The 14,745-nt window shown below is 35.0% G+C and overlaps 1 protein-coding gene across 11 annotated transcripts in view; it reads right to left on the bottom strand.

Moving 5' to 3' along the window:
- LOC143236489 (DENN domain-containing protein 11-like) overlaps window positions 1–14,745 on the bottom strand; it is a 48,206-nt gene that overhangs the window by 5,450 nt on the left and 28,011 nt on the right. For all 11 annotated transcript variants that reach the window (XR_013019572.1, XR_013019573.1, XR_013019574.1 and 8 more), the window contains one exon: window positions 2,577–2,639. Coding sequence is in view for 5 of the 11 variants with exons in the window: in XM_076474778.1 (XP_076330893.1) it covers window positions 2,577–2,639 (63 nt within the window). In the remaining 6 variants the exon portion in view is untranslated. The remainder of the gene's footprint in view (window positions 1–2,576; window positions 2,640–14,745) is intronic.

Here is a 14,745-nt window from a genome sequence, read left to right as displayed (position 1 = left end):
AAATGTCTAAAGGTGAGAAGTGAAAAGTATTTTTTTATATACTTCAAACATTATGATTAGTATACTTGATTATTGTTGTTTTCATTAATCTACCCCTGTAAGTAATTTAACTTTCAGTATGCAGTCCATCCCTAGGATTGACCCATTTTGTACTTGTTATAATTTTCATTCTATTATTTTAAAATTACTCAGCATGTGTTCACAAGATCTGCAAATTATCAGTAAACATTACATGGTATTCATATACAAATTATCAATTTTTTTAAGTCTCTAAAGTTTGTTAAACAATGTTTTTCTCATGCCTTTTTATTTTTGCATATTACCTATCCAGCAAGCAAAGTAATTTTCATTTTAAAATTAAAAATTCCTTTCTGCATCAGAAAAGTTTCAAAATTAAAATGTGAAATCTTCATTATGTCCAGATACTTTTATCAAACGTTTTTTAAGAAGAAACTTTATATTTTATTATTTTCTCTAACAAATCTCTGGATGGGTTCAGTTACCAATCTCTAAACCACTGTATAAAATTAGTAAATTAATATGAATTGCGATTTTGAATCGAGAATGACAACAGATTATAAAACAAACAACAAATGTTTAGACTAAATACCTTAATTCTCACAACATTATATATTTATCATATTGATCTTTCAATCATTCTTAGCTTACATTACAAAAGTTACAATGATACTATAACATGAGTGCACATGCCCTGCATCCAATAATATAAAACTGAGCTTTATATAAACTAAAGTAGCTTGTCTTGGGTGTGCTTTAGTGGACTATTATTTGGTAAAATACAGTCAGATTTCAATTATTATAAACTGTATGCATATATAGATTATTACTGTTTACAAACAGGTTTGTAAACTTAATTTACATAGAAAGTTTGTATGTGGAGGATGTGAAACAAAATTTTTTGTTATATATAAACACGTGAACAACCATAAATTTACTTCATTGATTTCATTATAATTTATTGATTTAATAACTAATTTGTATTTGAAACTACCAAAAATATGAAATCATAAAGAGACCAAAGATTCAACTTACCAGCTTGAAGGTTTGTCTTGAAAGAAAGAGAGGATACCATTATATTTGAAAAGGTAAGAGAAAACCACTAAGAGGATATTCTGAGCTTCTGACTGGTTATTCGTGTGTGTGTGTACATATATATTGTTTGATTCACTAATTATAGTAATAGCTTAGCAAATATAAATGTTTTTATTTTGTATTCTAGCTTGTGAATTTTAGTAATTTGAGTTTATAATTTGTGTAAAAATACGTTGTAAAATCAACATCATAAACATCTAATGTGAACCAGTACTGCCTTTCACGTATGTGACACACAAAAATAGATGATTAGGTGAGTTTAATATTTATTTTTTAAATTAAGAAATTAAATAACATGTATTATGAAAATCTGAATTACAATCTACAGTTGGTACCAAACTTAGGGAGATAAATTCATAAAATAGTAGTTCAATAAAATTTTGAATACAAGTCAACAGATGCAATCACATGGCATCTGACATGAGGAAAGGGTTAATATAGACATCTTAGGGTACATGGATACCAATTTCAGGATTTTTGTAAAATCAGAAATAACTATCTATCCCAAACTGGCTACAGATTATGAACGTCACTTTTTAGATGCAGGATGATATGAACATCAGCAACCCTATCTACTTTATCTTTTCTTTCTCTCCTTCATGTAAGAGGTTAATTTTACCACTGACACATGTAGTTTGTACACTAATTTATTCTGTCCTTTGTGTGACAATTTGGTCTTGATCATGTTGTGTAAAAAGTGTTTAAAATATCAAAGGTAAGGAGATACTGTTTTATGCTGCTTTTACTTAAATGTTAAAAATAATGTATAATATTTATAATTACTTGTACATTAATACAAAGTTATACACTTCTAACATTAAAATAACCAAGACAAGAAAAATATTTTTAATCAACTGAATGTTTCTGCAAAAATAGCACTAACTTTTAAATGTGTGTATAAGATTTAGTACTATATTGCTGAATGATGAAACATGCAATTTAATCCCACACATGTCCATAGAATATTTGGACATCATTTTAACTAGTTTTCAGTATCAATGGAAATTACAATTATTCAGTGGATTCAGTTTCTTGACAATACACAGCATCACGTAGAACTATACGTCAAAAGAAACTTAACCATGTCGACTTGCACAATTTCAAAATGTAATCTATTATGTGAATAAATTAGTTACTTGTTTATAGCTTATAACCACCAACGTATAAGAGACTTTTCACATTTAGATTTTTTTTTTTTTTTACTTTTGTAAAATGTTGCAGAAATGTAATAAAAATATATATTTGCTGTGTGTGTTTGTTAAGCACAAAGTTACACAATGGATTGTCTGTACTGCACCATGGAAACCTGATTTTTAGTGAATCTTCAAACTTGCCACTGAGGAGGATTTTGTGTCCATTGCATTATACAGAAGCCAAAAAAAAGTATGTTTTGTTAACAAATAGGTGTTCGAAGTAAAAGATTAAATAAGTGTGCAATCAATTATTAAATTTGAATAACTTACTTAATAAACCAACTTTCATCATCAGCCAAATCTCTTTCACTAAGACCAGGAGCTTGCTCTGATCTACAAGGCAAAAAATAGATATCACCATTTTTTAGTGTATATTTTCATGTATGACAGGATAAAAAATTGTTTATATTTCTTTCCTAGTTGACATCGTGATAAATGTTCTAAAAACCTTTTATCTTTGTGCACGAGCCTCTTCAACAGAAAGAACAAGCAAATATTTGTTTACCATTAATTAATCCTTTGTTCTGTAGTGTTGTAATTTTAGATAATCATGCAAAATCCCATAGATTCCCTACAAAAAAAAAAATTGTGGAACTTATGTTTAATGATTTATGACAGGTGAAATACTGAATTCAAAATAAAAATTAATTTTATGAAGCAGAAATAAGGCTGAAGTATGTATAACAAAAGCTTACTGACCAGTAGAAGGATTATTGCAGATTGTCAGTTACCAAAAAATTTAGTTTGAAATTGAGATACGTCTGAATAAAAGTAAACACACATTATCAGCTGATGAAAGTACTTAATGAAGACAAGACTTCTACACTAAGTCTCAAGTCTTTCAGGAACATATATCAATCTGTTTTAAAAGAGCCAAAATAGCTTTTATAATGCACATTACCTTTGAATCTGACTAATCATTAGAAAGAGCACTGAAATGCAGAAATATCTGCTTATAACACAGATTATCTGCCAAACATAAGATCAAGAATGATAAAATGTAAATTTCCCATATACAAACTACAGAATGTAACATCAGCTAGAGTAATCTAAGATTAGAACTCAAAAATTTGAGTTATGTAGGTATAAAATAAATTTAACACCAATAAACATGTTATAACTCAATCTGGTGAAATTATATGAAAATCACAAAACAACACAATATAGTAAGCATTATAATCACCTGTACACCTGACTTGTATTACAAATGTTATCAACTAATACCACAATGTAAAATCTGAAACCTTTAAAATTCAATTTCAAAATAATCCATCAATGAAAACAAAAACGTGACTTCAATAAAATTCACATTAAGAAATTACTCCTTTAAGAAGTCTGCTGATTAGGATTTGAAAATATTTATATGAAATAAAAACCTCAATGCAAATAAAGAATGAGACAGGAAAAGGAATCATTATAACTGTCAGGTTTTGTGTATGGATGTATGGGCTAGATTCTTTAGTTATTTTGAAATGTCTCAAACAAAAGTAAAACTATACATGAATGTTATGCAGTTGATTATCACACTGCATCTAGAGCTTCAAATAATTGTTTCATTTTTGTCAAAGTCAACACAGACTAGTTCAGTTACTGTTGACTGCAAATTAGAAACACTGAATTGTTTCTGTTATTAAAGTACAAACATTAAAAATTTAATTTTAAAACTTGCAACCATACACACTTTACAGCTAAACTTAATTACACAGTCTAGATCTGCCTACCCATCCGTCTAACTAACTTTTTTATGTGGATGTTTATTTATAATCTGACTGAGGCCTTGAACATTCTACACACTATTAGATGTTATGATGTGATAGTACTATCAGTTGAAACAAAGAAAACTTGGAATTTTCTAATAGCTTGATGCAATACCACCAGCACCAATTTACAACAATTGAACTACATAATGTAAGATCTGTACACAATTACTTAAATCTGTGGTAAACTCACTTCTAAAAATAAATCTAACATTTCTACTATATTTAAACTATCTACATCATAACAGTCATGTATATCTAACAATATATCCCTCTTCAAGAAAAATATTACATTTTAAAACAATAAAAAAAGACTGTTTTCAGCCCATGTACAAAATCAATCCATACACTATGTACTAACATTTGCAGTCCCCTTAATGGACTCAATGTGGAACCAATAGTTCTGGAGGTACAACACCTACCTCATAATCCACACAGTCAGTTTTACACTTCTGGCTGAATGCAAGTGGCTGATGGTCGGTGTGGATTATTAACTCGTTTCCCTAGAGGTAGTTCTAAAATTTCCAGATGGCAAATATGATGCCCAGCCACATGTTCAACCATAGAACTTTTCATTCTTTAACAGTCTTTTTCATGCTCTTGTAGAATTTATGTTCCAATTCCAATATCTTATACAGCAGTCCAAATGATGAATGGTTTGTTGAAATGTGAATTTTAAAGAGTAATTAACTTCCTAACAAGTTCTTCAACTTCTGGAATGCCATCTGCTGTGGTTATTTCCACTTCATTTTATTGCAGTGGTTCCCAAACTGTGTGCTGCAGTGCCCCTGGGGCAGTGCGAGATATTTCACATTTTCAAAAGAAACAGTGATATCAACATCTGTCGGGCACCATACAAACTACAAGCTCGAGGTAGTTCACAGTTTTAACATTAGATTGTGCTACATTCCTTTTGATGATGTTCTCGAATGTTTGAGACATGTTTTTTTTTACTTGTACTTTCAGCTATGCCAGTAACTTTTCAAACTTTCTCATTTCTTAGATTTTGTATATAAATACCTGTCGACTTTCCAGGTCCATCAGTAATTAAATAACTGAATGGTGTGATCAAGTGTCTGCGAGGTCTAGCGAAGTTCAGTGAAATATTTTGTTGATTTTTCTCCTTGTGCATAAAAATGGAAATATTTTTGAACATTAATAAGAAGTGTGGGAGTGAAGAAAAAGGATGGAGAACCACAGACCAGTGGCAAAGTTGTGAAGAAGCAAAAATATCAGAAAGATGACAATCATGAAGAGTGTCCACATGTCTAAAAGTTTTGGCTTCAGAGTGCATGCTTCCAAGTAAACTAAAACGCCACTTAGAGACCAATCATCCTAATATGGCCAGTAAATCCTGTGATTAATTTACCAGAAAGTTAGAAGAATTGTGAAAACAAAAAGGTACATTTTTGAAACAAGCAATGCTTTGCTAGCATCCTACAAGGTGGCAAATTGTCACAAAATGTAAAAATCCTCACACCATTGCAGTTGATAGGGTGAAATATTATGTTTGGTGAATCTGCAGGAAGATCAAAGGTGCCTTTATCCAACAATACTATCAGTCGTAAAGTCCAATATATGGTCAAAAACCTCGACGATCAGCTAATTGAAAAATTAAAAGGAAGGAATTCAGATTACAGCTAGATGAGGCAATGGATAGTAACAAGGATGCTCATTTGATTCGTGGATGGCGACAAAATTGTGAAGACCTTCTCTTTTGTAAAAGTGTCACATTGGCTTAAGACTTATTTGAGATCCTTGACACTTTTGTGTGTGAAAACAACTTAGACTGGACTGTGTGTGTTGGCATCTGTACCAATGGTGGTCACTCTGTGTCTGGCTGTTATGGAGGATTGTAGGCACTCATATGAAGCAAAGCTCTTGATGCACTGTGAAACCACTGCATATTCCATAGATAAGTCCTTCCATCAAAGCACCTGAGTCCTCCACTGAACCTAATCCTGGAAAATCTGTTGAAAGTGGTGAACTTTATAAAAAGTAGGCCACAGAAGGCAAAGTTTTTAAAAAAACTGTTTGAGGATATGGGATCTAAGCACATATCTTTGTTGTACTACTGTCACATGTGATGGCTCTCTGGTGGGAGTGTACTGTCCCATCTGTATCTTGATGAACATGAATATACTAAAATCTTCTTGGATACTGATTTTTTGTGAAAATTACCATACCTGTGCAATTTCTTTGAAAAGCTGAATGTGTTGAACCTCTTTTTGCAGGGAAGCAACACACACATTCCAAAACTTGCAGAGGTTTCAACCTTCAGAAAAAAGTTACTACTGTAGAGAAGAAAAATGAATGAATATGGTGGCAAAGACTGTTTCCCCCTGTTGCAACAGTTTGTTACATCCAATGAAGTTGATTTGACCCATGAACTAAAATCTGGTTTTAAGGAACACCTAAAACAGCTCAGTGACTGGTTTGAAAATTACCCATTCAAGGCTATAGCCCCATCTGAATTTACTTGTGCAGAAGAAAATCTTACTTAGCTGTTTTGTGACAAGACTTTAGAAACAAAATTTTGCAGCATGGAGCTGAGTTTTGTATATCAGTAAAAGATAAATATCTGCTGCTAGATGCTAAAGCTCAGCGAATCGTAATTACATTTGCAACGTCATATCTCTGCAAAGCTAGGTTTTTGGTAGTTGCTGTGATAAGAAGCAAGTACCATGTGAAAATCAATAATGGAACAGGAAATGAAGGTGGCTGTGTGCAATCTGATTCCAAGGTTTGAGAAGCTGTGCAGCACCCAACACGTGCACAAAACCCATTAGTAATTGTGATTATTTAAAAATGAAATAAAAATATTGTTCTTACTTTCAATCTATATGTATTATTCTTTCAAATGGCTACGACATTGTTAGGACAAATACTTAATAAAAAGAATTGTTAGTTTTTTCTGTTTGCCTAGGGGTACCATAAAAAATTGCCGAGACACTAAGGGCAGTGTGAACTGAGAAAGTTTGGGATATACTGACTTACTGGATTGGCATTTCCTGTTCAGCTCAGTCAGTGATGCAATGACTCAGCATAGTTTGAAATGAAATTTATATAATATTCTGTTAACTCCAAGAAGGATCTGAGTTTCTTCATAATCATCAGAGCTGGTACATCTTGTATACTGGCTCAGCTTCTCCTCTTTCATGGTATCTGTTGGATGCTTGTCTTGTGTCAAATAATGTCCACGTAATAGCCTATGTAGAGCATAGACGATCTGATGCTCAGATCTATTGCCCTTCCTTGCCACAGAGCTCTCCAAGTTTATTCATGTGTTCTATCCATCAGACTGTGTGGGTCAGAATGTCATTCACACAAAGCTTAATATTGGTGATTTTATGCATTTTCCTCATCATGCAGTTGACTAACCCAAACACTTTTCTTGAACTGGTAGCATCTATCTGGTGTCACAAAACTGTCTTCTCTTTAGATCCTGTTTCCATTTAGACCTTTACTGTGGTCAACCAAACAAATTGGCCCTGTCTAGTTTTGCATGATATCCTTTGGGTTGTTCATAGGTTCAGAGTCAAACTTCATCACATGGATCAGCTTCCAGAACTCTACAGATGTAGTTTGAGTTGTTCCTCTTCTTTACGATTACTACTTTTGAACAGTAAGCTGAATTTGAAGGCTCAGTGATTTCAACTTCCAACATTACCTTAACTTCTTCCTTGATTAGGTCTCATTACATATGGCATCTAGTAGAACTTCACCATAAATGAATCCCTTGGCTGTAGTTTAAATCTTGTGTTGTACAAGGTCTGTTGTACCTGGTTTATGTGCAAAGACATCTACATATGGGTATACATAGATCATATAGCTTTCTTCTATCTGCCAGTCAATTCATCAGTGATGTTAACATCTTCATATGTTATATCTCAAAGCAGTTGTCTTAAGTGTAGTAGGTCTATTTTCTAACCTTTCTTCTCCTTTCCACAATTTTGTCAGTAACTGCACTGGATCTCATACTACTCTTCTGTACAGTAACTCAAAGGATGAAAATCTTGTATAAGCTCATGGGACTTCTTGGTAAACAAGTAATACTGCTTGTAGTTATTTGCCCCAGTCATGTGGTCTCTCCTGGCACATCTTTGGTATACTCTTTAAGATGACTCCATTAACTCTCACAAATTCATTACAGAGTTGTACAGGGAGTTAGAGAATTGCCTAGTACTGATAAGTCAGCACCACTCTGTCACTCAAGACTGCTTTTGCAGATATCTTTCAGGAAGGCTTCTATTATTCTCTTTCTATCTTTGACAGTACTATGGACTCTGAAAACATGTCACACAGTCAACTACTGTCAGTATGTCCCAGTTGCCCTTCTTGGATACAGGTGCTAATGGTATGATCAAATCCACAGTAACACTGCTGAATGTCTTTTCCACAAGGAGCATTTCACTCATTAATACATTGGCTACCTTCCTTCTTGGTAATGTCCTGCAACAGATGTCACATGGCCTGAGAATATAGTCACCTCTCTGATCCAGGCAATGGAAGTTGCAAGTGATTCTGTCTGCCATCTTCTTCTCTCCTAGGGGTCCTTCCACAACTGACTTGTGATGAAATTTATCACTTAAATCCAGTATTTTGTGTGTACTGTGGTCTACTTAACTTCCCCAGTTGGAATTACCTTGATAAATCCAGTACAGTACTCTATTCTGCAAGTCTCTTCCCCCATGGTCTTGTATTTGATTTCTTGGACACTGTCCAAAATTTTTTTTCAATGAAGGATCTCTCTTCTGTGCTTCCTTCAGTTCCCATGGATCTATCAGGTCATTCCATAAGTAATGTCCAAACATTTAATTCAGAAAGTGCATCATCTTTGTCTTTTAGAAGGCTTTAATGACTAAAATATGTTCAAGTAAAAGAAACTAACCCAACTCCACTTTTTTAGATCATTAATCAAATAAACCCTCATAAAGATGGATGTATCTGAGGAGCACATTGGGCACATAATGCTTTATAAGCTAAAAAAAAAAAAAAGGCAATAGTACAGCAGAAACTACACAAAATATTCAAGGCGTTTATGATGCAGTCTCTCAATAAGCAAAATGTCAAAGTTGGTTTCAGAAGTTCAGATCAGGTGACTATAGCTTCAGTTATGCTCCACGTTCAGGTCATCCTGTCGAGTTTAATGATGACTTGCTGTTGGCTGCACTTGATGAAGATTGTGCTGTAACAGTTGAAGAACTAGCACAGAAGCATAATTCAATCCATTCAACAGTTCACTGTCATCTGCAACAGCTTATGAAATGGGTCCCCAATGATTTGACAAAAGCCAACCTTAGAGCAAGAGTGGACATTTGCACTTCTCTGCACTCTCATGAACGTAACTCACCTTTGTTGAACAGGTTAGTGACTGGAGATGGAACATGTATATTTTATTAAAAAAATGTTAAGCACTGCAAACAATGGCTCATTGCAGGCAAACTGGCAAAAGCACAGCCCAAAATGGACCTCCACCCGAGGAAAGTCTTGTTAAGCAGTTAATGGATTATTATTGGTGTGATCCACTTTGAGTTGCTACCACTCAATGTAATGATTACATCAGACTTCTATTGTCAGCAGTTAAAGCACTTGAATGTTGCACTGAATAAACAAGAGACCTGCTGTGATTAGTCGTAAAGGTGTTGTGTTACACAAGGATAATGCATGGCCCCATACAGTAAGGATCACATCTGAAAGACTGAAAAGCTAATACTGAGAAACACTTCCACATTCCCCTTATTCTACAGACCTTGCCACATCTGATTATCTTCTATTCAGAAGTTTGCAGAGCTATATTGATGGAAAACAGCTTGGAATACATGAAGATGTCAGAACTATCCTCTCTACATTATTTTCCTCCAAACCTCAAGAATTTTATAGAAGTGGCATTCAGAAGCTTGTGAATCGTTGGCAGGAAGTAATTAATAATAATGGAACATACATTATTGATTAAATAACATCAAATGCATTTGAAATCCTTTCTCTTTTTCTGAACCTAAAATTAGACATTACTTAAGGGATGACCTGATACATTTGGGATATAACTCGCAAGCAGGATGAAGTGTTCACCTTTATTCTTGCTACTGTAAACTTTCTCATTGTTCCATCAATCAACAGAAACAGGTGTACCTTGTCCATCAGTGACAATCAGGTACTAGACTGGTCCTTACTGCTGCATCCAGTTTCTTGCAGAGCTTTCACTTTCTTGTTCCTGACAAAGTCTTCATCTACTGGCATGTGTAAGTTGTTGGCAACTCTTGACATCTGTCACATACTCCAATAATTACTGGCACTATTGACCCATTTGCTAATTTCAGCTGACCATCAATCATACACTGTTTAATGATAGTGACAGCACTTTCTTCATATGGTGAATCTCACAGTTGTTTTCATTCTGTTTTTTCTGACAGAAACACTTGTTAAGTCACTTTTTTTCTTTTAAAGTTTATGCTGTTCCTTTTTAGTTACATGTGCACTCACAATGTGCCCCATTTTTATAACAAGCATAGAACCTCCTCTCCCCTTTATCTGTTGATTTTTTGTCACCTTTGGTGACATTCTCTTTCTGGTTATGCTTGGATTTACCAGTTATACTCCCTCCATGGGTCTCCTCATATTATTCTGCCACCTTGATTATCTTGCCAATATCTTTTAGGAACAGTGGCATGTCAGTGGAGCATGTGATAAACTGTTCACATATTAGCAGATCTGCTAGTCCTTCAAAACGACCTTCAAGCTTGGAAATGCCAGTCCATCTTGTAAAGTATCACTGTAGACATGCTACAAACTGAAATACAGTCTCTCAGGTGTCAGATTTGACTTCCCTGAACTTCCAGTGAAAACTTTCCTCAATAAATTTGTAGCATTTTAGCAAAGTCACTTTAAACTTGTCATAGTCTAAGGCACCTTTTGTCATCATTCTCACATACACTTGTAGGCTGTTCCTGTAAAAATAAGGAGCTGAGACAGACTACCCAGTGACCTCTGTCCCTGTTCTGACTTTGGGATAATATTACATACTTCTCCATGAAAACATCCATATCTTTCTATTCATCAAATTTGAGTAGTCTGGGCCAGTTGATCTTGGGTCCTCTGTCTTTCTGTTGAGAGAGCTTGATAATCTCAATTGGTGCTCTTATTTTCTCTCTTTTTCCAGTCTCTCCATTTTTTTTTTTATCCACTGTTGATGTTCTCTCTCAAGTTTTTGTTTTTTGCTAAAAATTCTTGCACATGGTTACCTTTGAGCCCAATTTGTTTTTCCCTCTATATCCACTTATCTGGTCAAATTTGGATCCATACTTATAGTCTAACAGAAATTATACATACTTAATATACTACAAGCCACTATGATACACCAGTATTAAACTGAAGCAACAAGAACATCTTAAATTTCTGGTAACATAACATAATAACACAAGCATTAATTCACAACAACTGAACTAAATAACTAATGATTCATACACAGTTACTTAAACAAGCCTATTGCTTTGCTACTAAAAATAACTACATTTAACATTATACTTAAACTATCTAAATAATAACACATTAACTTAAACAGTTGTGTATATCTAGCATTAAGAATGGGTTATATACAAAGATGGAGCAACATTAAACTGCTGACTAAGTGTACTTAAATTAAATTACACTGTTCACACAGTAGCAGAATCAAACAAAATGTACAATATATTGAACTTAAAAGCTCAACTAAGTAAGAAAACAAATATTTATAAACATATGTAAAGAATAAATCCTTTTAACACATGTTAGTAAAAAACAAAAATACTAATATACAAACACCCATCTATCAGCTGAAAAACTAAGATTAAAGGTGTAAGTCAGATGAGCACCCAGTGGTACAGACCTGATGAAATAAGCAATGATCATGACATCAGAAAGTTGAAGGACAGGAACAAGAAGATTGGAAAGCTGAAATATAAAAGGAAGATATGGAAAAGACAAGGTTTAGAAAGATGAGACACCAAGGAAAAGAATGAGTATTGATGCGGGGGTAATCTCAACCCAAGTTTTCAGAAAGTCTGAAACATCCCTGAGGACCTCCAGGCAAAGACCACAGAGGTGTGAGTCACAAAACATTAGTCAGAAGAGCATCCTGTCTCAACAGAAGGGGAACCTTGAAGGAAGAATAGTAGTAATAGTAATAATAATACAGGCTAACGTTGTAAAAGGGAGAGCAAACTTCTCCAGGAAAGCCTTCTGAGGCACAATAAATCACCTCAGAAATATTGTGAAGGGGCAAGAGGTAATGTAGGAGGGTGGTAAGAAAGACACAGGTGTGAAAAATCAAGCACTAGGAAGTGAAACAGAAGTAGAGATGTCCACCCCCTAAGCATGTGAAAAAAAAATATTCCAAAAAAGTGAGAACCACAAAAAGGAAATGAAGAATAGCTACAAGCTAAGACAAAGGAGACCAAAGCATATAAGTATGGTTGGGCTGTTGTTCAAGAAACAAGTCCACATGAAACCTAATATCAGGAGAAGGAGGGAAGAAGGCAAAGTAATCTTTTGAATGAATTCTGTGTAGAAAGGAACTGGAGAAACAGGAAGGCATTGGACAATGAGAAACAAAACACCTGCAAAATCACATCAAGAAAGAGATTGGAAGGTTGAGGATTTTTTTTTCCACAGACAAAGAAGTACCTAGGGCAGTGGTTCTTAACCTTGTTGCAGGTACTGAACTCCGGAACTTTCGTACTTGCATTCACCGAACCCTTCATAATTGGAAAAATAAAATAGGATTTTTTCAAATTCAAAACATAAGTAGATATTTTATTAGTGCACAAAATGAACCATGAATCAATTGTACACAATATCACTGTGTTCAAAGAACAAAACCAACAAAACATGAATTTCACACAAAAACAAAACTCAATGAATATTTACTGCAAATCAATGTGACTTTTGCTGTTGCCTTTCAGAGACAAGTTCAGAAATGCACAGCTTCACCTTGGCAAGTGCCTCTCATATCATTTTCACAACAAAGTCTGTTCCTTTTCTTCGTTTTTATGTCTGCCATCCTCGAAAAGGATTGCTCGCAAAGATACGTTGTAACAAACGGTATGAGTATCTCAAGGGCTTTCTTAGCAATAAGAGGGTATGCTACGATTTGGTGACACTAAAACGTTGAGAGTGTTGTTGTTCTGAAAAGTTGCTGTGAACCTGGCTCTGCTGAAGTTCAATGATTTCGTCGAGGTATTCATCATTGACATCTGCTGTTGCAACACTAAACGTGAACGGCTGTCTCACTCATGCTGGATATGACTCTCTGGTTGGGAAGTATCTGTCAAGAGACTGTGTGAACTCATCCAAATGCATGGCAATTGCTTGCTTCAGTTCCCCAGGTACAGAAATGTCTCCGATTTCAGACACATCTTCGATCTTACTTACACAGTCGTCCAGCAGGGGAAAGTTGGTGAAGTTATCATTCCCTGTTCGTCGTTTCCATAACAGTAGCTTTTTTTTGAAAAGCCTTCAGGTTTTCTTCCGCTTTGATGATGTTGACTCCACCACCCTGCATATGTTGATTGAGAGCATTGAAGATATCAGCCATGTATGCCAAACTGAGAATGAACTCAGATTTTTCAGAGCAATCTGCATGACAATGTTGGTGCTCTCATAACATGATGGCAAAAACATGATTCAGCACCTTTCCCCAGGATAACCACTGAATGTTAGAATAGTACAGAAGTACCTCGAATTCAGAGCCCATTTCATTACACAGCTCTTTGAAGATGCGGTGCTTCAGGGCACTATTTCGCACAAAGTTTAGACATTCCACTACAATTTTTAATACTTCTGCCCCCATATCCCACAAAAGATCGTTGTCTCTGAAGAAGCCATCCACAAGTTTCTTCACATCGGCTGCCTTAGTTGTTGTTGTAAGAGGCCTATAAAATAAAAAAAATTTTATCTCGTTCTTCATATAGCACATGAATACAACAAGCTGGCTTAGATTGGAAACGTTGGTGGTCTCGTCAAGTTGAAGGCTGAATTTTGCTGGGCTTGAAATCAGATCTGCAACTACTTGAGCCAATATGTCATCGCTCATGTCATCTATTCTGTTGCTGATGGTGTCGTCTGAAAGAGGAATTTGGGATAACTTATTTTCAGCAGCTTTTCCCAGCATGATATTTGCCATGTTCAACACAGCTGGTTTTATGGGTGCTTCACCAATGATGTGTGGTTTGCCTTGCTTTGTGATCAAGTACGCAACTTCGTACGATGCTGTGAGGATCGGTTTGTCGATGGGTACAAAGTTGAGAACAGGTAAAGTAGCCTTTTCATCGAACCTGGCTCTCTTTGTATTTCCCATGTCCATGCAGCTTTAGGCAGTGTTCTCTTAGTTTTGCCAGTGCTAGACTAGAATTGCTCAACTTAGCATTGCAAATCATGCACTGAGGATGCTGACTCCCATTATGTTCCATTATACACGTGAATCCATATTGTACGTATTTGTCCGACCACTTTCTGTTTTTGCTTGACATAGTTAGTATGAAGGGATTGAAAGATTAGGAAAAAAATCACAAATGACGCACAATTACTAAAATCACAAGTCAACTGCTAAGTGCACAAAGTTCCCTGCAGCACAGATGTGAAGGCCAAGTGATGTGACATGATCAGCCGCAGCCAATGTTGGCCAAGTAGAGCATGACGTCATGAAT

The sequence above is a fragment of the Tachypleus tridentatus genome, chromosome 13 (genome assembly GCF_004210375.1).
Source record: "Tachypleus tridentatus isolate NWPU-2018 chromosome 13, ASM421037v1, whole genome shotgun sequence".
Taxonomy (NCBI): domain Eukaryota; kingdom Metazoa; phylum Arthropoda; class Merostomata; order Xiphosura; family Limulidae; genus Tachypleus; species Tachypleus tridentatus.
The sequence above is the reverse complement of the archived record's forward strand: the minus strand, read 5'-3'. Positions and strand labels throughout refer to the sequence as shown.